Consider the following 21,628-nt stretch of genomic DNA (forward strand, 5'->3'; position numbering starts at 1 on the left):
AGAAGGATGAGAGGGGATCTTATTGAAACATATAAGATTATTAAGGGATTGGACACACTAGAGGCAGGAAACATGTTCCCAATGTTGGAGGAGTTCAGAACCAGGGGCCACAGTTTCAGAATATGGGGTAGGCCATTTAGAACGGAGATGAGGAAACACTTTTTTACTCAAAGGGTTGTAAATCTGTGGAATTCTCTGCCTCAGAAGGCAGTGGAGGCCAATTCTCTGAATGCTTCCAAGAGACAGCTAGATAGAGCTCTTAAGGATAGCGGAGTCAGGGGGTATGGGGAGAAGGCAGGAACGGGGTACTGATTGTGGATTATCAGCCATGATCACATTGAATGGCGGTGCTGGCTTGAAGGGCCGAATGGCCTACTCCTGCACCTATTGTTTATTGTCTATTATCAATTGTCTATTGTCTTTTGTCTTTTGTCTATTGCCTGTTGTCTATTGTCTATTGTCTGTTGTCTAAACCTAATCATAAACTTAAAACCGATTTGTTATTGCAAGCCTAAAAGTCTTTAGTCCCTAACCCCCTTTCTCCATTGACGTAATTACCTTTAACAATGCAATTTGCTATCGCACAAGATTTCTTGTGAATACAACAATCACATTGCATTGCTAGAGCCTTACTTTTGAAAAGTTGGGAAGGCTTACATGTAATAAAACTCTGTAAAGATTGACCTGTGATAATTGAAAAAATAATGGCTGCTGAGTCTGGGCAAAGCACAGCTAGACTTATCAAAATAAGGTTTAAAGCGCTGTGAACTCTTTTGTAGTTGCTATTCCTTTGTCTGGGCGAGTAAAGAAACATTTCCACGTTGCGCAACATTATCGTAGCTTGTCCCTGCGCCGTTCACAAGCTTTGGTTTTTAGATTATTCAAAGGACCCATTATACAAAGTGATTTTGAAAGCTTTTGTGTGCTTTGGCGAAATCATTAATGAGGGATTATCTGCATGTTTCATTGCGGCCCCATCAAATCTGACAGCAATATACATTTTTGCCCACATGCTGGTGTTGTTGCCAGCTGCATGAATTATTCCTCGGCTTGAGAGTAACAGACAAATATTCTTCCTATGTTTCCCTCGCACTATGTATCCAAATGCTCTGCAGTAAATGGAGGCAAAACCAGAATGAAAAATTAAGGTCTTTAAGGAGCAAAATTAGGCCCATTCAATTATGGCTCTTGGCTAGTGCGGCCTTCAAGAGGGCTTCAAGAAGCCACCTATTGTTGGAGAGTGGTCCCAGTGGTGCATGTTTAATTTTAGGGATACAGCATGGAAGCAGGCCCTTCGGCCCACTGTGTCCATACCAACCATCGATCACCCATTCACACTAGTTCTATGTTAACCCACTTTCTCCTCCGCTCCCTATGCACTAGTGGCAATTAACCAACAAACGTGCACATCTTTGAGATGTGGGAGGAAACCGGAGCACCCGGAGAAAACCCATGCAGCTACAGGGAGAACATGCAAACTCCGTACGGACGGCACCCGTAGTCAGGATGGAACCCGGGTCTCTGGCGCTGTGAGGTAGCGACTCTACCGCTGCACCACAGTGTTGGAGGGAATGCAGTGCAATTTTCAACAGCAAAGTTTGAATGGATTGTCTGCCGGGCCAAGGAGGGAGCAGCAGTGATACTGAGGGACCACGATAATAACCACATCCCCATTCCTTCCAGCAACACTATGGACAGCACGGTGGCGCAGCCGGTAGAGTTGCCGCCTTACTGCGCCAGAGACCCAAGTTCGACCTTGACCACTGGTGTTCTCTGTACAGATTTTGTTCATTCTCCCTGTGACCTCATGGGTTTCCTCCAGGTGATCCAGTTTCCTCCCACATTCCAAAGATGTGCGGGCTTTTCCGGTTATTTGGCTTGTGTCAATTGTCCCGAGTGGGCAGGATAGAACTAGTGTGTGAGGATTATTGGTTGGTTGGCACGGGCAGGGTGGGCCGAATGACCTGTTTCCATGCTATATCACTAAACTGAACTAAACTACAAGATGGACCTACAAACACAATTCTACCACCATTGGTAAATACGATAAGGATTTGAGCACAGGCCAAGTTAATGGAGATTTTGTGCAGCGTGAGGAAAATGCAGTGCTATTGTGGAGAAGGTTGAAAGCACCCAACACCAGACTCGGGAACAGCTTCTTCCAGTTATGATCAGACTTCTGAACGGTCCGTCTATAAACTAGGGCACTGTCAGATTCGCCGCTACCCTATTGGACTTTGTTTATGGAATTGATGCACTACAATGCTGAGAACTATATTCTCCACGCTGTATCTTCCCCTTTGCTCTCCCTATTGTATGTGGGTTCAGCTTGATTGTATTTGCGTATGGTATTATCTGATCTGTTTGGGTAGCATGTAAAACAAAGCTCTTCACTGTATCTCAGTACGTGTGACAATAGTAAATCTAAACCTAATCGGGTGAAACCCAATTTCTACATTTTTGTGCCCTTCTCACAGGTTATTTCTCACTTAGAGAGACACGAGGAATGGCAGGTGTTGGAATCTCGAGCAAAACGCAAAGTGCTGGAGGAACTCAGTGGGTCAGGCAGCAGCTGTGGGGGAAATTTCGAGAGAACTAGAATATAAAAGCAGGAATTTAATGCTGATGCTTTATCAGGCCACATTTGGAGTATAGTGTGCAGTTTTGGGCTCCATATCTAGCTAGCATTGGAGAGGGTCCAGAGGACATTTGAGAGAATGATCCCAGGGATGATTGGGTTATGATATATGATAAGCGTTTGATGGCACTGGGCCTGTACTCGCTGGAGTTTGGAAGGATGAGGGGGGGACCTCAATGAAACTTACCAAATAGTAAAAGGCCAGGATAGAGTTGATGTGGAGAGGATGTTTCCGCTAGTGGGGGAGTCTAGAACCAGAGGGCACAGCCTCAGAAGACAAGGATGAAGAGGAATTCCTTTAGCCCGAGGGTGGTGAACCTATGGAATTCATTGCCACAGACGACTGTGGAGGCCAAGTCATCCGGTATTTTTAAAGTGGAGGTTGACAGGTTCTTGAATAGTAAGGATGTCAAAGGTTACTGGAAGAAGGCAAGAGAATGGGGTTGAGAGGGAAAGATAGATAGACAATAGACAATAGGTGCAGGAGGAGGCCATTCGGCCCTTCGAGCCAGCACCACCATTCAATGTGATCATGGCTGATCATTCTCAATCTGTACCCCGTTCCTGCCTTCTCCCCATACCCCCTGACTCCGCTATCCTTAAGAGCTCTATCTAGGTCTCTCTCTTGAATGCATTCAGGCTACCAGTGAATTGGCCTCCACTGCCTTCTGAGGCAGAGAATTCCACAGATTTACAACTCTCTGACTGAAAAAGTTTTTCCTCATCTCACTTCTAAATGGCCTACCCCTTAGTCTTAAACTGTGGCCCCCTTGTTCTGGACTCCCCCAACATTGGGAACATGTTTCCTGCCTCTAACGTGTCCAACCCCTTAATAATCTTATATGTTTCGATGAGATCTCCTCTCATCCTTCTAAATTCCAGTGTATACAAGCCTAGTCGATCCAGTCTTTCAACATACGACAGTCCCGCCATTCCGGGAATCAACCGAGTAAATCCACGCTGCACGCCCTCAATAGCAGGGATATCCTTCCTCAAATTTGGAGACCTAAACTGCACACACAGTACTCCAGGTGCGGTCTCACTAGGGACCTGTACAACCATGATTGGATGGCGGATTGGACTCGATGGGCATAATTCTGCTCCCATGTCTTCCTGGGTCCAGGACTTATGGGATGGACAAGAGACATTTCAGGTCGGGACCTTTGTTCAGAATAGATGTGGTCAGAATAGTGAATCTGAGAAAGTCATCTTTTTTACTTTGAAATCGCAAAGGCGACTTTTACGCAACTTGAGAGTGGTGTGAATTGAATGGGGCTCCTTTTCCAAAACTCCCATCTCGCTCTCTCACCCTCTTCGAGCCTGAGGCTCTGCGCCAGGCTGGCTATTTAGATGAAGATGTGCTCACAAAAGGCAGCGAGTCGACTCTCTCTCACTGCGCGTTGCACTTGCAATTTTAATTGCACTGCTAACAAGCGGCAGTGGGCACTTGAAGGACTGGCTGCTGACGGGTGCAGAAAGAAATCGCAAGGTTCAGGACGGCAAGTACAAAACTTTAATTTAGTTCTCCCGCAGAATGGACAAGAAGACTTGGTGTGGCTTCCTTGGATAATTATCCTTGCGTTGGACAAGTGGCAAAGTTCACATCGATTTACAACTGAATGCATCGCCACCCGACACTCCTCACAGTTAATGATCTTCATGTGGTGACATTATTTGGTAACTTCGTCTTATTTTATGTCTGTTAATTCCATTGATTCCCTTCAACGCGCTAAATGGATTTAGGTCATTCGTGTTTGGCATTTAAACTCTTTGAAGACGTATTCAGTGCAAAGTTCGACTGGGCGAGATACCAGCGAGGGAGACGTGTTGCTATCTCCTGGTACATGATACACCCGGCCTTCTTTCAACTCTTTAGCCTGAAGAAGGGTCCCGACCCATTCCCTCCACAGATGCTACCCGACCCGCTGGGTTCCTCCAGCACTTTGTGCTTTGCAACCCCTGCACTTCCTCGCGTCTCCCTTTAAACTTTTCTCCTGCTCTCGCGTGAGAACTTTCAAAGAAAGAGAGAAAAGCAATCTGTCCTCTTTATTGAATTAACGAATTGCGACTATTCTGCTGCCGGGAAGGGCGTCAGTAAAGTTGAATGAAACAAGCAGAAAGAGTCACGAATTGCTGGAGTAACTCAGCGGGTCAGGCAGCATCTCTGGAGATAGACACAAAAAGCTGGAGTAACTCAGCGGGTCAGGCAGCATCTCTGGAGGACATGGGTAGGTGACCATGTTCGTGACACGACACGTCCTCCACAGATGCTGCCTGACCCGCTGAGTTCCTCCGGCACTTTTGTGATTAGATCTATTTGTTTCATCCAACTTTACTGGACCTCCTGCACCCTGGTATTTAATACATCTTTTAAACGTCACCCTGAAGAAGGGTCCGGACATAATCCCTCCACGGATGCTGTGTAAAAATAAACTGTAGGTGCTGCTTTACATCAAAGATCGACACAAAATCTCAGCAGGTCAGACTGAGTTTCTCCAGAGATGCTGCCTGACCCGCTGAATCACTCCAACATTTTTGTGTCTATCCTCCCCAGGTGCTGCCTGACCCATTGAGTTCCTCCAACACTTTGCGTCTCACTCCAGATTCCAGCATCTGCAATTCCTTGTGTACTCAAGTAGAAATAATTCATGTAAATACTTGCAACGTTACGTTGTTTGAATTCACCCTCAATGAATTGGACTGAAAGGCAGAATTGTTATAAAGGAGATCACGTTCTGTAAATCCTAAACACGGGTCCGCATTATCGAGGGAGTTCACCGTTGTTCATTAGATTCCCCAGTGATCTTGTGAGGTTTCAAGATATCAAGAAGGTGTTTGGTCCTTAATGGTGAGAAAAACAAAAGACTCACTCTCCGCCAGTCTTGAGATCGCACATCTTGAAAATGATCCTCAATTAAAATTTGGGAGGTCGGGATGGGGGGTACAGTGGTTTTCTACCAGTTTGCGGCAAAGCAAAAAAAGGATTCAAGAGTTAAATGTAAGAGGGATCTATCTCACTGTGTTGATTATTAACGGAGGGTTGTCCGTGGAACCGAACCCTCGCCAGATCTATCCTCTCCTTTGAAGGGGACTTCTCCAAACCAGGTAAGTCCCCATTTGCTCCACGCTTCGCTGAATAATTCCTCGCGATTTTATACCTGAGTTGTTAAGTTTGCCAATGTTTTTTTGCCTTTTAATTGTGCAGGCCCCCCCGCTTCTCTGATTAGCCCTGGAGTCCTAAGACCGTCTCCCAAATCCTCGCTCATTCGTCCAAAGCTCCAAACGACACCATGGAAAACCCGCACAAGGAGAAGCTCGATTCAAGGACATGTCCCCCGCCTGCCAAAGTGAAATTTTCCCGTTTTAACAACTTGAAGGTATGGGACACATTGAGATGTGCGTTACAACCAAAACCTCGCTGCTTAATAAACGCGTCCATAAAGCCCAACCCCGGATAGAGAGGTTGCCACATTTAAGCAATTTATATTTTATAAAATATTACAAAAGTATATATCATTTTTGATTGCAGATAGCAGCAGGACTTGGACGGGAGGATTGTTTTGATGGATAAGATTAACGGGCATCATATTTAGTTTGCTCAGTGTTAAAGTTCAGTTCTTGCAATAACAGAATGTTTGCATTGAGAGCATTTTCTTTGCCAGAATAAATCTGACAGTGATATTCCAATATCCATGTGGTAATAGCAACTCAATGACTCAATAGCAACTCAATGTCCAGTTCTTCGAATGACCCTTGCCCATCATACTTGGAACCTGGTTTGAAATATTGGTCGGTTGTCCTAATTCTAGATCGGATGTCAATTCTGTTCGGATTAGGGTGGCACAGCTGGTAGAGCTGCTGCCTCACAGCGCCAGAGACCAGGGTTCAATACCAACTTCGGGTACACTCTGTGTGGAGTTTGCCTGTTCCCTTGAAATAATTTTCTCGGAAACACAGCGTGGAAACGGGCCCTTCGGCCCACCCCCTCCAGGCATGGATAGGTTAAAGATAGGACAAGTTTGGAGGGATATGGACCAAGCGCAGGCAAGTGAGACTAGTGCAGCTGGGACATGTTGTGGGCAAGTTGGGCCGAAGGGCCTGTTTCCACACTGTATCACTCGATGACTCTATGACTATGACTCTATGATCATCGATCATTCCTCACACTAGTTCTATGTCATCCCACTTTCTCATCACTTGGGCAATTTACAGAGGCCGCTTAACCTAAAAATCTGCATTTCTTTGGGGATGTGGGAAGAAACCGGAGCACCCGGAGGAAACCCATGTGGTCACAAGGAAAAATAAATCCATAATCAAATGGCAGATCAGGCTTGATGGGCCCAATGGCCTGATTCTGCTGCTCTGTCTTAAGATCATATTCAAATATGATTTGCCATTAACAAATCCTCTCCTTTATTGACGTAAAGGTCACCAATTATGATTAATTTGATCGTTGTTGGTAAAAGCTTCTCAACAACCAAGGTTAAACAGATTGGACTAGTGTTGCCTGGCATATCATTGCAAGACGTATTGAACTGAAACTTCTCCTGAAGCCTCTCCTGAAACTAGGAGCAAAATGAGAGCAGGGTGTTGTGGGTCTCTAATGACATTGGTATCGCCGGGTCCAGAGAGTGCATGGGGGGTAAATATGTAGGAAAGAAACTACAGATGCTGGTTTAAATCGAAGGTAGACACAAAATGCTGGAGTAACTCAGCGGATCAGGCAGCATCTCGGGAGAGAAGGAATGGGTGACGTTTAGGGTCGAGACCCTTTTTCAGACTCTTTCGGGTCGAGACCCTTCTTCAGACTCAAGACTGAAGTAGGGTCTCGGCCCGAAACGTCACCCATTCCTTCTCTCCCGAGATGCTGCCTGACCCGCTGAGTTACTCCAGCATTTTGCGTCTACCATGGCGGGCAAATACTCCAGTTGTCTGTGCCTCCCTTTATTTGGGAAATTTGAATAATCGTGGCTGGCCCTTTATCAGTCTCCACAGTCACCTCCCTGAGATTCTTCCTCATCTTTAGCAGATAACATATTTACCTGAGATTTACCTTATCTGGACTCGGTGATTTCAACATCATCCTGTGCTACCATCTACCTTTTTGGAGATCCTCGGCCTACCTTTGATCTGGACTGTACCTTGCACAGCACGTTATTCCCTTTATTATGTATCTTTATCAGGTACACTGAGCATGGCTCGATTGTAATCTTGTATTGTCTTTCCGCTGACTGGTTAATGGTACACACTCTGTACAGACAGCACCCATAGTCAGGATCGAACCTGTATTTATTCCAAAGGATGTGGAGTCACTGGGGGAATTTGGCACTGCGAGAAAAGGACAGTCATCATCTTATTGAAGGGCAGAAGAGGATCGAACCCGGGTCTCTGGCATTGTAAGGCAGCTACTCTAAGAATGGGTGGCCACTGGTCAACATGAACTCTTTGGGCCAAAGGGCCTGTTTCCAGGCTGTATCTCTAAGCTTAACTAAAAATTAAAACCATGCAATGAAAGTGATATTCTCCAAAGGCCTTTCATTGCAAGTTCCACAAAGCAGATCGCCATGCCAGGACACTAGATAGCAAGATCCCAAACAGAGAGAACCTGAGTAAATAACGAGAACATGTGAGCGAGAATCTCTGCAGGACGTTTGTGAATCTACTTTCACAATTCTCTTTAACATGGCAGGTTTACCTTTGTCTATTTGGTGCGTAGATGCCTTTGCATGCTCGACCACAACAGCCAGCACAGGAGTATGTGACATTGGAACAACTCATCGGGGCTTAGCATGAAAGAAAACTGTGGAATTCATCGCCACAGAAGGCTGTGGAAGCCTCAGTCAATGGATGTGTTTAAGGCAGAGATTGACAGATTCTTGATTAGTGCGGGTGTCAGAGATTATCGGGAGAAGGCAGGAGAATGGGATTAAGAGGGAAAGATAGATCAGCCATGATTGAATGCCAGAGTAGACTAGATGGGCCAAATGGCCTAATTCTGCTCCTTTAACCTATGAACTTATGAAAACAAAAAATGCTGGAGTAACCCGACAGGTCAGGCAGCATCTCTGGAGGAAGTGGAAGGGTGATGTTTTGGGTGGGACCCATTCTCACTCTGATTGTAGTAGGGGGAAGAAAGCTGGAAAAGAGGTGGGGGCGGGATACAGCTTGGCAAATGATAGGTGGATACAGGTTGTGGGGGGGCGGTTTGATTGGCAGATGGGTGCAGTAAGACTAGGCTTGTATACACTGGAATTTAGAAGGATGAGAGGAGATCTTATCGAAACGTATAAGATTATTAAGGGGTTGGACACTTTAGAGGCAAGAAACATGTTCCCAATGTTGGGGGAGTCCAGAACAAGGGGCCACAGTTTAAGAATAAGGGGTAGGCCATTTAGAACTGAGATGAGGAAAAACTTTTTCAGTCAGAGAGTTGTGAATCTGTGGAATTCTCTGCCTCAGAAGGCAGTGGAGGCCAATTCTCTGAATGCATTCAAGAGAGAGCTAGATAGAGCTCTTAAGGATAGCGGAGTCAGGGGGTATGGGGAGAAGGCAGGAACGGGGTATTGATTGAGAATGATCAGCCATGATCACATTGAATGGAGGTGCTGGCTCGAAGGGCCGAATGGCCTCCTCCTGCACCTATTGTCTATTGTCTATTGTAAGTGATAAAGGGTAGAGGTGAAAAGGGTGTCAGATGAGGAGAGAAGAGGAGAGGAATGTAAAGCCAGAGGGGAGGATATAGATGGAAGGGGATGGAAAGTGGAAAGGGAGGCAGGATAATGGGAGGCATAATATTAAATGCTAACAAGGGCCAGTTTAAAAGAAAAACTGAACGGATTCAATGGTTCAACTGTCCCTTATTGTCACGTGTACCAATTAAGGTAGAATGAATTTCAATTTACCACACAGTCATACCAGAAAAAAGCAACAAGACACCCAACTACATGAAAGTTAACATAAACATCCACCACAGCGGATTCCCCACATTCCTCACTGTGATGGAAGGCAATAAAGTCTAATCTTCCCGGGGCAGTCGAACCATCTGCAGTTAGAGCGATTGAAGCACCCATGTGATTAAATGGGATTATGTTCACTTTGTACACTGTGAACTAGTGAATGAAGTGAAAGCTTTATCCATCTGATATTGGAGTAAACTGGACTGAATCGAAAATGGGCTTTACTTTCTTTACGACTGGACTTGTGTTTCTCAAGAGTTGAGAGTGTTTAATTGTCAAATAACCAGCACAGTGGTGCTGCCTTACAGCGCCAGAGACCCGAGTTCGCTCCTGACCATGGGTGCTGTCTGTACGGAGTTTGTACGTTCTCCCCGTGACCTGCGTGGGTTTTCTCTGAGATCTTCGGTTTCCTCCCACACTCCAAAGACGTACAGGGTTATATGTTAATTGGCTTGGTACAAATGTGTCCACCGCTCTCTGTAATCCTCCAGACTACACCTTTTTTTAATCTTTGCTGAATATAGGTAGATTGGGTGGCCAAATAGGCTTTTGGCACATTGGCCTTCATCAGCTAGAGTATTGAGTATAGAATTTGGGAGGTCATGTTGCAGTTGTTTAAGGCGTTTGTGATGCCGCATTTAGAGTATTGTGTTCAGTTCTGGGCACCGTGTTTTATAGGAAAGATGTTATAAAGCTGGAAAGGGTACGGAGAAGATTTATGAGAATGTTGCCAGGACTCGAGGGTCTGAAATGTAGGCAGAGGTTGAGCAGATTGGGACTATATTCCTTGGAGCGCAGGAGGATGAGGGGGGGATCTTATAGAGTCTTATAGAGTCTTATAAAATCAAAGTAGGTGAATCGAGGACTAGAGGACATAAGTTTAAGGTGAAGGGGAAAAGATTTAATATGTATCTGAGGGGTAACTTTTTCACACAAAGGGTGGTGGGTGTATAGAATAAGCTGCCAGATGAGGTAGTTGAGGCTGGGACAAGCTTTTAAGAAACAGTTAGACAGGTACATAGATAGGACTGGTCTGGAGGGATCTGGACCAAATGCGGGCAGGTGGGACTAGTGTAGCTAGGACATGTTGGCCGGTGGGGGAAATTTGGGCAGAAGGACCTCTTTGCACGCTGTATCACTCTATGAATAATACTTGTGATGAACTGTTGGACAGTTCTATTGGCTTGGCAAAGAGAGATTCCAGCCGATTGCTTTTGAAACATCTACAGTGTACATATACATGAAAAAGGGAATAATGTTTAGTGCATGATATGTCCAGTAAAGCCCGTTTAAAGCTAATCTGAGGGTCTCAAAGAGGTAGATATTAGCTCTGGACTGCTCTCTAGTTATTGGTAGGATGATTCAGATGTTTGATAACAGGTAGTAGAGGCAGATACTACAAACACCTGTTAAAAATCACTTGGACAGGTACATGGATAGGAAAGGTTTGGTGGGGTGTGGGCCAAACGTGGGCAGGTGGGACTGGTGTAGATGGTGGACTGGTGTAGATGGGGCATGTTGGTCGGCATGGGCAGGATGAGCCGAAGAGCCTGTTTGCGTGCTGTGTGACTCTTCGACTCTAAATGTCTTTTATATTCCAAGCTATTTCTCGCAGCCTTGTCCTTCATGTACCTGGCAAAGACTCTGTCGGGGAGTTACATGAAGAGCACGATCACGCAAATGGAGAGGCGTTTCGACATACCCAGCTCTTTGGTCGGCGTTGTGGATGGAAGCTTTGAAATTGGTAAGCAAAGATCTCCCGCAAGGGTGTCGGGCGTTACGGGGAGAAGGCAGGAGAATGGGGTTGAGAGGGAATGATGGATCGGCCATGATTGAATGGCGGAGTAGACATGTTGGGCCTGATTCTGCTCCTAGAACTGATGAACTTATGTAATCACAAAATGCTGGAGTAACTCAGCGGGTCAGGCAGCAGCTCGACTCCATCCAAGGACCCAAACAGTCTTTCCAGGTGAGGCAGTGGTTCACCTGCACCTCCGCCAACCTCATCTATTGTAACCGCTGTTCCAGATGTCAACGTCTCTACATCGGCGAGACCAAACGTAGGCTCGGCGATCGTTTCGCTGAACACCTTGGCTCAGTCCGCCTCAACCAATCTGATCTCCCGGTGGCTCAGCACTTCAACTCCCACTCCCAGCCTGACCTTTCTGTCATGGGCCTCCTCCATTGTCATAGTGAGGCCCACTGCAAATTGGAGGAACAGCATCTCGTATTTCGCTTGGGCAGCTTGCACCCCAGCGGTATGAACATTGACTTCTCCAATTTCAGATAGTTCCTCTGTCCCTCTCTTTCCCCTCCCCTTCCCAGTTCTCCCACTGTCTTCCTGTCTCCTACTACATCCTTTCTTTGTCCCACCCCCTCCCCTGACATCAGTCTGAAGAAGGGTCTCGACCCAAAATGTCACCCATTGCTTCTCTCCTGAGTTGCTGCCTGACCCGCTGAGTTACTCCAGCATTTTGTGATACCTTCGATTTGTACCAGCATCTGCAGTTATGTTCCTACACAACTTATGTAATCAAATAAAAACCTAAACTATGAGTTATTAACTTGACTTTATTTTCCCCTCCCTCTTTTTGATTCAGGAAATTTGCTCGTGATCGCATTTGTGAGCTACTTTGGAGCCAAATTTCACAGGCCCAGGCTCATCGCAATCGGAAGTGTAATCATGAGCCTCGGAACTTATTCAATAGCTTTGCCTCATTTCTTGATGGGACCGTAAGTCTTTGCACATCATCACACTTTTTGGGAACATTCAGCAATAATTAAACCAGTTATTTGACATCTGTGGAGGTCAAGACATTAGGTACTTTAAGCCAGAGATTGACAGTTTTGTGATTAGGAAGGGCGTCAAAGATTATGGGGAGAAGGCAGGAGAATGGGGTTTAGAGGGAAAGATAGGTCAGCCATGAATGAATGGCGCAGCAGACTCGATGGGCCTAATGGCCTACTTCTGCTCCCATGCCTTATGGTCTTATGGACTTGAGCTCTGGTCTCTGAATTGGTAAGTAAAGGTCAGACTCTGAGGAAGGGTCCTGTCCCGAGATGTCTCCTATCCATGTTCTCAAGACATGCTGCCTGAGCCATTGAGTGACACCAGCACTTTATTTCTTTTCTTCTCTGGATTGAATTGAAAAGGGTCTAATTTTTGTTTGCACTTGACTTGAATTTGATGGTCAGACTTTAACAAACACAAAGTGCTGGAGTAATCGAGCAGGTCAGGCAGCATCTCTGGAGAGCATGGATAAGTGACGTTTCGGGTTGGGAACCTTGCTCTGTGTGAAGATGAGTCCCGACCCAAAATATCATCTAACCATGTTCTCCAGTGATGCTGAGTTACCCCAGCACTGGTTTCTATGTAAGAATTAAAGACTCAGACAGATACCTGGATAGGATAGGTTTGGAAGGATATGGGCCAAACGCGGTAGGTGGGACTAGTGTAGATGGGGCACCTTGGTTGGTAGGGGCAAACTGGGCCGAACTGCCTGTTTCTGTGCTGTATTTCCCTGTTTTAGAGAGTTAGATTTCGCTCTTGGGTCTAACGTAATCAAGGAATATGGGAAGGCAGCAGGAACGGAGTACTGATTTAGGGTGATCAGCCATGATCATATTGAATGCCGGTGCTGGCTCGAAGGGCCGAATGGCCTTCTCCTGCACCTATTTTCTAAGTTTCTATGTTTTGCTCAATATTGACCTCGCCAGTTCGTATGTGTTTACAAATGTCTTCCATTTTCCAAATCTTTCTCAGAAAATGTCCAGCAATGCATTCAGTGAATAATGAGTTTCCACGGTGATTCAACTGCCTCGGTTGGTTTTCTGTTTGCCTTATCTCCTTCCAATGTAAAACAACGTTTACACAGGCATTTGCCAGCTATTGAACTCTTAACTCGAAGCTACCTTTGGTCATTTACATTATCGTTCCTGATAACTACAACGCTTGCCCTAGAGGGGTTACCATTAAATCCTTGAGTCCCGGAATCCTAACGTCAATCCCCTCCCTTTTGGATCACTGATGCAGCATCCCCTGTTAATAAGCATTTAAGCTAGTATTTATTTCGAGAGGGCTTGTAAATAAAAACAGGGATGTAATACTGAGGCTCTGTAAGGCGCATTTGGAATATTGTGAGCAATTTTGGGCACCATATCTGAGGGAGGATGTGCTGGCTCTGGAGAGGGAGCAGAGGAGGTTTACAAGAATGATCCCAGGAATGAGTAGGTTAACCTATGATGAGCGTTTGTCGGCACTGGGCCTGTACTCGCTGGAGTTTAGAAGGATGAGGTGGGACCTCATTGAAATGTACAGAACAGTGAAAGGCTTGGATAGAGTGGATGTGGGACGCTGTTTCCACCAGTGGGAGAATCTAGGACTAGAGGTCATAGCCTCAGAATTAAAGGATGTTCTTTTAGGAAGGAAATGAGGAGGGATTTCTTGAGTCAGAGGGTGGTGAATCTGTGGAATTCTTTGCCACAGAAGGCTGTGGAGGCTGTCAGTGGATATATTTAAGGCAGATTCTTGATTAGTACAGGTGTCAGAGGTTATGGGGAGAAGGCGGGAGAATGGGGTGAGGAGGGAGAGATAGATCAGCCATGATTGAATGGCGGAGTAGGCTTGATGGGCCGAATGGCATGATTCTGCTCCGATCACTGATGATCTTATGAGCAATTGTTTTTGGTTCAGCTATACTTATGAAGCAGCAATTATGTTTTCTAGCAATTCAACAACAGTCATCTCCCAGTGATCAAAGCCCCTGACCCAGGTGAAAGTCCCAAGACCCTCTACGGTTTACTAGGATTGCCAGGATCTGCAGATGCTGGTTCACAAAAACAAAACACACAAAAGGCTGGATTATCTCAGTCCTCAGTCTCAGGCAGCATCTCTGGAGGACATGGCTAGGTGACGTTTCGGGCAGAACCCCTTCTTCAGGTCTTCGCTAGGCAGCACGGTGGCGCAGCAGTAGAGTTGCTGCCTTACAGCACCAGAGACCTGGTTCAATCCTGACCACCGTGGTGCTGCCTGTACGGAGTTTGTATGTTCTCCCCATGACTTGCGTGGGTTTCTTTCCAGGTGCTCTGGATTCCCCCCACACTCCAAAGACGAACAGGTTGTAAGGTTAATTGGCTTTGGTAAAAATTGTAAATTGTCCAGATGTACAGGGATCTCTGGTCGGCCCAGACTCGGTGGACCGAAGAGCCTGTCTCCACGCTGTATCTCGAAACTAAACTAAACTAAACTTCATGTGTAGGAAAGAACTGCAGATGCTGGTTTAAATCGAAGGTAGATGCAAAATGCTGGAGTAACTCAGCGGAACAGGCAGCATCTCTGGAGAGAAGGAATGGGTGACGTTTCGGGTCAAGACCCTTGTACGAGGAAGAAGGGTCTCGACCCGAAACGTCACCCATTCCTTCTCTCCAGTGATGCTACCTGTCCCGCTGAGTTACTCCAGCATTTTGTGCCTACCTGAAACTAAACTTCAGACTGATTGGTGGGGAGGGGAGAAATCTGGAAGACAAGTGGACAACTGAAAAGATGTTAACAATTGTTTTTGTTTCAGCTACAACTATGAAACAGCAATTAGATTTTCAAGCAATTCAACAACAGTCACCTCCCAGTGCTCAACTAACTCCAGTGGCACAGGACCTGACGAGATATCAAGTGTGCCACTTCCTGGTAAGATCCCTGATGATCGGGAAAGTCCTTGCCCTGAGGTAATGGGAGGGCACTTTGATCAGCATGGGCGAGCTGGGACGAAGGGCACATTTTGAATACTTGGTTGTCACATGTCACAAGTCACAGTGAAATTCGTTGCTTGCATTCCTTGGCAAGGTATGCAAATAGCCGCCCATAAAGGGTGCTTACGTTTACAAATCACCCCGCGTCAGTTCCGTTCCACCTTTGTTCTTCCCCCCTTCTCCCTTCCTTCACGCAGCCCTCCCCCCCCCCCCCCCGACGCTGGGTCCCCGTTGTCCATTGCTCATTGTTCTTCATAGTAGTCTCCCCACTCCGGGTCTCAGTTCTCTTCCCCGTCCCTCACGACGGTCCCCCCACGCCAGGTCCTCCTTTGTTCCGTCGCTCGGCAGTGGCGTCACCACTCCACGTGTCCGTCCTCGCCCGTCGGTGCGTCGGTGAGTTCCGTGATGATCGGGGAAGTCCTTGACCTAAAGTAATGGGAGGGCACTTTCATCAGCATGGGCAAGCTGGGACGAAGGGCATATTTTGAATACTTGGTTGTCACATCACAGTGAAATTCTTTGCTTGCATTCCTTGGCAAGGTATGCAAATAGTCGCCCATAAAGGGTCATTGACCAACGCACCGACCTCTCCGCTAACGCTGCCGGTCCCCTTTGGGCTCTGTTTCCGTGCTCTATGACACGATGACTATGACCGCACCGAATGTTTCACTCAGGTTGTGAAGAAGAGGGAGGTTCCCCGATGTGGGTGTACATATTGGTTGGTAATCTTCTGCGAGGAATTGGTGAAACGCCAACAGGTCCGTTGGGAGTATCCTACCTCGATGACCATGCCACAGAGGACAATGCATCTTTTTACATAGGTAACTCATCATTATTCTAAGTGCTGTTTCATAGTTCACAAGGGCAGCACAATGGCGCAGTGGTAGAGTTGCAGCCTTACAGTGCCAGAGATCCAGGTTCCACCCTGACTACGGGTGCTGTCTGCACAGAGTTTGTGCGTTCTCCCTGCGATCGCTTGGGTTTTCCCCGGTTTTCTCCAGATTCCTCCCACGCTCCAAAGATGTGCGGGTTTGTAGGTTAATTGGCTTCTGTAAATTATAAATTGTCCCTAGTGTGTAGGATAGTGCTAGTGTATGGGGTGATCGCTGGTCAGGGCGGACTCGGTGGGCCGAAGGGCCTGTTTCCATGCTATATTTAAAGTGTAGTCTAAAGTTATAGCTGAAAAAAAAACATTTGTCAACAGCTTATAAGAAATTATATAGACAGGGGGAGCAGAAATCTAAGAAAAGCAGCACGGTGGCGCAGCGGTAGAGTTGCTGCTTTACAGCGAATGCAGCGCCGGAGACTCGGGTTCGCTCCTGACTATGGGTGCTGTCTGTACGGAGTTTGTACGTTCTCCCCATGACCTGCTTGGGTTTTCTCCGAGATCTTCGGTTTCCTCCCACACTCCAAAGACGTACAGGTATGTAGGTTAATTGGCTGGGCAAATGTAAAAATTGTCCCTAGTGTGTGTAGGATAGTGTTAATGTGTGGGGATCGCTGGGCGGCGCGGACCAGGTGGGCCGAAGGGCCTGTTTCCGCGCTGTATCTCTAAATCTAAAAAAAAATCTTAAAGGGAGTTTATACATTTCTTATACCCTTTCTTATAAACTGGACAAGCAGCACCTCTTAATCCAAAGATAGACACAAAATGCTGGAGTAACTCAGTAACAAGCAGCATCTCTGGAGAGAAGGAATGGATGATATTTCAGGTCAACCTTTTGGTTTAATTTATTGTCACGTGTAAAGCTTTTGTTGCGTGTTATCCAGCCAGCAGAAAGACAATACAAGATTACAATCGTGCCATTTACAGTGTATAGATACATGATAAGGAAATAACGTCCAGTGCAAGGCAAAGCCAACAAAGTATGATGAAGGATAGTCCGAGGGTCATGAGACCCTTCTTCAGACTGAGAGTCAGGGGAGAGGCAAACGAGAGTTACTCCAGGATATTGTGTCTGTCTTTGTTGTAAACCACCATCTGCAGCCCCTTCACACAAAGCACTTCGTAATTCATGTGGATAGCCTACAGCTCAACAGCGTTAATATTGAATTCTCCGATTTTAAAGTAGATCAAAGTATTTGATTAAAACCACAATGTGAAGATTTGATCTTGAGATACCTTTTATTTTTGTGTTCTAGGAATCTTGCACACAGTTGCTCTCATCGGCCCATTGTTTGGGTATTTACTGGGTTCCTATTGTGCCAAACTTTTTGTTGACATAGGATTTGTTGATTTAGGTAAGGAGTGTTTTGTTTTCGTTACATCTTTTTCTAACTCTTGTGGCTGACTGCTGCTCAGTTTGATGGCTTTCATTGGCTTTTAATGTACGATGACATAATTTTTGCAGGGCCTCCTCTGTCACAGCTGGTAGAGCTGCCTCTCACAGCGGCAGAGACCTGTCCTCGGATGCTGTCTTTATGGAGTTTAGGTTAAAGTTAGGTTTATTATTGTCACGTGTACTGAGGTACAGTGAAAAGCTGTGCTTTACATGCTATCCTTACAGATCAGGTAAACCGTACATAAATACAATCAATCGGCACGGTGGCGCAGCGGTAGAGTTGCTGCCTTACAGCGAATGCAGCGCCGGAGACTCAGGTTCGATCCTGACTACGGGCGCCGTCTGTATGGAGTTTGTACGTTCTCCCCGTGACCTGTGTGGGTTTTCTCCGAGATCTTCGGTTTCCTCCCATACTCCAAAGACGTACAGGTATGTAGGTTAATTGGCTGGGCAAATGTAAAAAATGTCCCTAGTGTGTGTAGGATAGTGTTAATGTGCGGGGATCGCTGGGCGGCACGGACCCGGTGGGCCGAAGGGCCTGTTTCCGCGCTGTATCTCTAAATCTAAAAAAAATCTAAATAGGTAGAGCAAACGGGAGGCTAGAGTACAGAATATAGTTCTCAGCATTGTAGCGCATCAGTTCCAGAGATAAAGTCCAATGTCCACAATGGGGTAGAGGTGAATCGGACAGTGCCCTAGCTTATGGAAGGACATGTTCAGAAGCCTGATAACAGAGGGGAAGAAGCTGTTCCTGAGTCTGGTGGTGCGCGCTTTCAAGCTTCTGTACCTTCTGCAGGGAGAAGAAGGAATGACCAGGGTGGGACAAGTCTTTGATTATGTCTGCATGTTCCCCCTTTTGCTTCGGGTGCTCCAGTTTCCTCCCACTTCCTAAAGGCGTGTGGGTTTGTAGGCCACTGTAAATGGCCCCTAGTGTGTCGGGAGTGGATGAGAAAGTGGGATAACGTAGAACAAGTGCGAATGGTTCGGCATGGGCTCGGTGGGCCGAAGGGATTGTTTCCATGCTGTATCTCCAAACTAAATCCCAAGGTTCAACAGAGCTCAGAAGTACAGCTTGCTCAAAGACAGATCAAAGGAATTGGTCACTCAAAGATGATGGAGATTGCATATGATGGGAAAATGAGCGAATGTAAAAGTTGTTGGTTATTGTGGCCTCCAGCTGGGACACAGCTGGGAGGGGGAATGGTCATGGTGACTCACTGCTTATACACCAACAGTCAAAGGATGGAAGCAAAGGCATAGGACAACAAGACACATGATCAGTGTACAAACCTTGGCTGCTGGTATCTTTACAGCAGATATTGTAAGCCTTTCCTAAATGTTTCAGAGCATCTACTAGGAACTATCTTGGTGTGTTTATTTCTGTCCTGAGTAGAGCTGTACAGGTCCATCACCAATTTCCAACAATTTTCTGGCAACTGATGGTCTGGCACCTCCTTTAGGAGAGCGCACTTGAAATCCCCCCCCCCCCCAGGAAGTCCCCTTACCCTTCCTCCCGCACCCCCCCCCCCCCCACCCCCCCACCCCCGCCGTGATAATGTGGCACCCAGGGACTACCGTGACCAAGGGCTCTGGAACTGCGGCCCTGCCGGAGCCGGCAGATCCGTTCCACTAGCCGAAGTCTGATGCCCACTTTGCGTGCCGGTATCTCAGCCCCTCAGCGGCCCTGGCCAACCGTCCCAGTGCCCTTCGACTCGTCTCAGAGGCCGTGACCTCTGTTGGTCCGACAACACAGATAATCCAGCAAGGTTCTGGAGCCAAGGGTGCCAGGCTCACCCCAGCCCCTCCCTCCCTCTCCGCCCCTCACCCATCAGGCAGAAGGCACAGAAGTTTGAAAACGCACACCTCCAGATTCAGGGGCAGTTTCTTCCCAGCTGTTATCGTCCTCCCATCGGCTAGACAATAGACAATAGACAATAGGTGCAGGAGTAGGCCATTCAGCCCTTCGGGCCAGCACCGCCATTCAATGCGATCATGGCTGATCACTCTCAATCAGCACCCCGTTCCTGCCTTCTCCCCATACCCCCTCACTCCGCTATCCTTAAGAGCTCTATCCAGCTCTCTCTTGAAAGCATCCAACGAACTGGCCTCCACTGCTTTCTGAGGCAGAGAATTCCACACCTTCACCACTCTCTGACTGAAAAAGTTCTTCCTCATCTCCGTTCTAAATGGCCTACCCCTTATTCTTAAACTGTGGCCCCTTGTTCTGGACTCCCCCAACATTGGGAACATGTTTCCTGCCTCTACTGTGTCCAATCCCCTAATTATCTTATATGTTTCAATAAGATCCCCCCTCATCCTTCTAAATTCCAGTGTATACAAGCCTAATTGCTCCAGCCTTTCAACATACGACAATCCCGCCATTCCGGGAATTAACCTAGTGAACCTACGCTGCACGCCCTCAATAGCAAGAATATCCTTCCTCAAATTTGGAGACCAAAACTGCACACAGTACTCCAGGTGCGGTCTCACCAGGGCCCTGTACAACTGTAGAAGGACCTCTTTGCTCCTATACTCAACTCCTCTTGTTATGAAGGCCAACATTCCATTGGCTTTCTTCACTGCCTGCTGTACCTGCATGCTTCCTTTCAGTGACTGATGCACTAGGACACCCAGATCTCGTTGAACATCCCCTCTTCCTAACTTGACACCATTCAGATAATAATCTGCCTTTCTATTCTTACTTCCAAAGTGAATAACCTCACACTTATCTACAATAAACTGCATCTGCCATGTATCCGCCCACTCACACAACGTGTCCCAGTCACCCTGCAGCATTATTGCATCTTCCTCACAATTCACACTACCCCCCAGCTTAGTATCATCTGCAAATTTGCTAATGGTACTTTTAATCCCTTCATCTAAGTCATTAATGTATATCGTAAATAGCTGGGGTCCCAGCACCGAACCTTGCGGTACCCCACTGGTCACTGCCTGCCATTCCAAAAGGGACCCATTTATCCCCACTCTTTGCTTTCTGTCTGTCAACCAATTTTCTATCCATGTCAGTACCCTACCCCCAATACCATGTGCTCTAATTTTGCCCACTAATCTCCTATGTGGGACCTTGTCGAAGGCTTTCTGAAAGTCGAGATACACCACATCCACTGACTCTCCCCTGTCAATTTTCCTAGTTACATCCTCAAAAAATTCCAGTAGATTTGTCAAGCATGATTTCCACTTCGTAAATCCATGCTGACTCGGAATGATCCTGTTACCGCTATCCAAATGCTCAGCAATTTCGTCTTTTATAATTGACTCCAGCATCTTCCCCACCATTGATGTCAGACTAACTGGTCTATAATTACCCGTTTTCTCTCTCCCTCCTTTCTTAAAAAGTGGGATAACATTTGCTATCCTCCAATCCACAGGAACTGATCCTGAATCTATAGAACATTGAAAAATGATCTCCAATGCTTCCACTATTTCTAGAGCCACCTCCTTAAGTACCCTGGGATGCAGACCATCAGGCCCTGGGGATTTATCAGCCTTCAGTCCCATCAGTCTACCCAAAACCATTTCCTGCCTAATGTGGATTTCCTTCAGTTCCTCCATCACCCTAGGTTCTCCGGCCCCTAGAACATTTGGGAGATTGTGTGTATCTTCCTCAGTGAAGACAGATCCAAAGTAACGGTTTAACTCGTCTGCCATTTCTTTGTTCCCCATAATAAATTCCCCTGCTTCTGTCTTCAAGGGACCCACATTTGCCTTGAGTGCGGTCCTGGCCTCCCATCTACCTCACTGGAGATCTTTGTACTATCTTTAATCGGACTTTATTAAACCTCACTGTTATATCTTGCACTGAACGTTAAACCTTTTTATCATTTATTTGTGCATTGTGGACTGCTTGATTGTAATCAGGTATAATCTTTTCTCTGATTGGAGAGCACGAAACAAAAAGCTTTTCACTGTACCTCGGTACACATGACAGTAATAAACTAAACCAGGCCTCTTGATAAAGAATATCTGTCTGTTCAAATTAAAGATAT

The 21,628-nt window shown here is 46.5% G+C and overlaps 1 protein-coding gene across 4 annotated transcripts in view; it reads left to right on the forward strand.

Moving 5' to 3' along the window:
* Nucleotides 1-4,014: 4,014 nt before the first annotated feature.
* The window catches only part of LOC144604989 (solute carrier organic anion transporter family member 1C1-like), a 48,038-nt gene continuing 30,424 nt past the window's right edge, over nt 4,015-21,628 (forward strand). Inside the window, exons 1-7 of one of the 4 annotated variants that reach the window (XM_078419982.1) lie at nt 4,015-4,137; nt 5,844-6,015; nt 11,197-11,338; nt 12,195-12,327; nt 15,162-15,277; nt 16,014-16,160; nt 17,482-17,580. In XM_078419982.1, the coding sequence (XP_078276108.1) occupies nt 5,929-6,015; nt 11,197-11,338; nt 12,195-12,327; nt 15,162-15,277; nt 16,014-16,160; nt 17,482-17,580 (724 nt within the window). In that variant the 5' untranslated portion in view covers nt 4,015-4,137; nt 5,844-5,928. Of the gene's footprint in view, nt 4,138-4,167; nt 4,316-5,166; nt 5,744-5,843; nt 6,016-11,196; nt 11,339-12,194; nt 12,328-15,161; nt 15,278-16,013; nt 16,161-17,481; nt 17,581-21,628 lie in introns of those variants that run through there. The other 3 variants (XM_078419983.1, XM_078419981.1, XM_078419984.1) reach the window with 3 other exon arrangements.

Source organism: Rhinoraja longicauda, chromosome 23 (genome assembly GCF_053455715.1).
Source record: "Rhinoraja longicauda isolate Sanriku21f chromosome 23, sRhiLon1.1, whole genome shotgun sequence".
Taxonomy (NCBI): domain Eukaryota; kingdom Metazoa; phylum Chordata; class Chondrichthyes; order Rajiformes; family Arhynchobatidae; genus Rhinoraja; species Rhinoraja longicauda.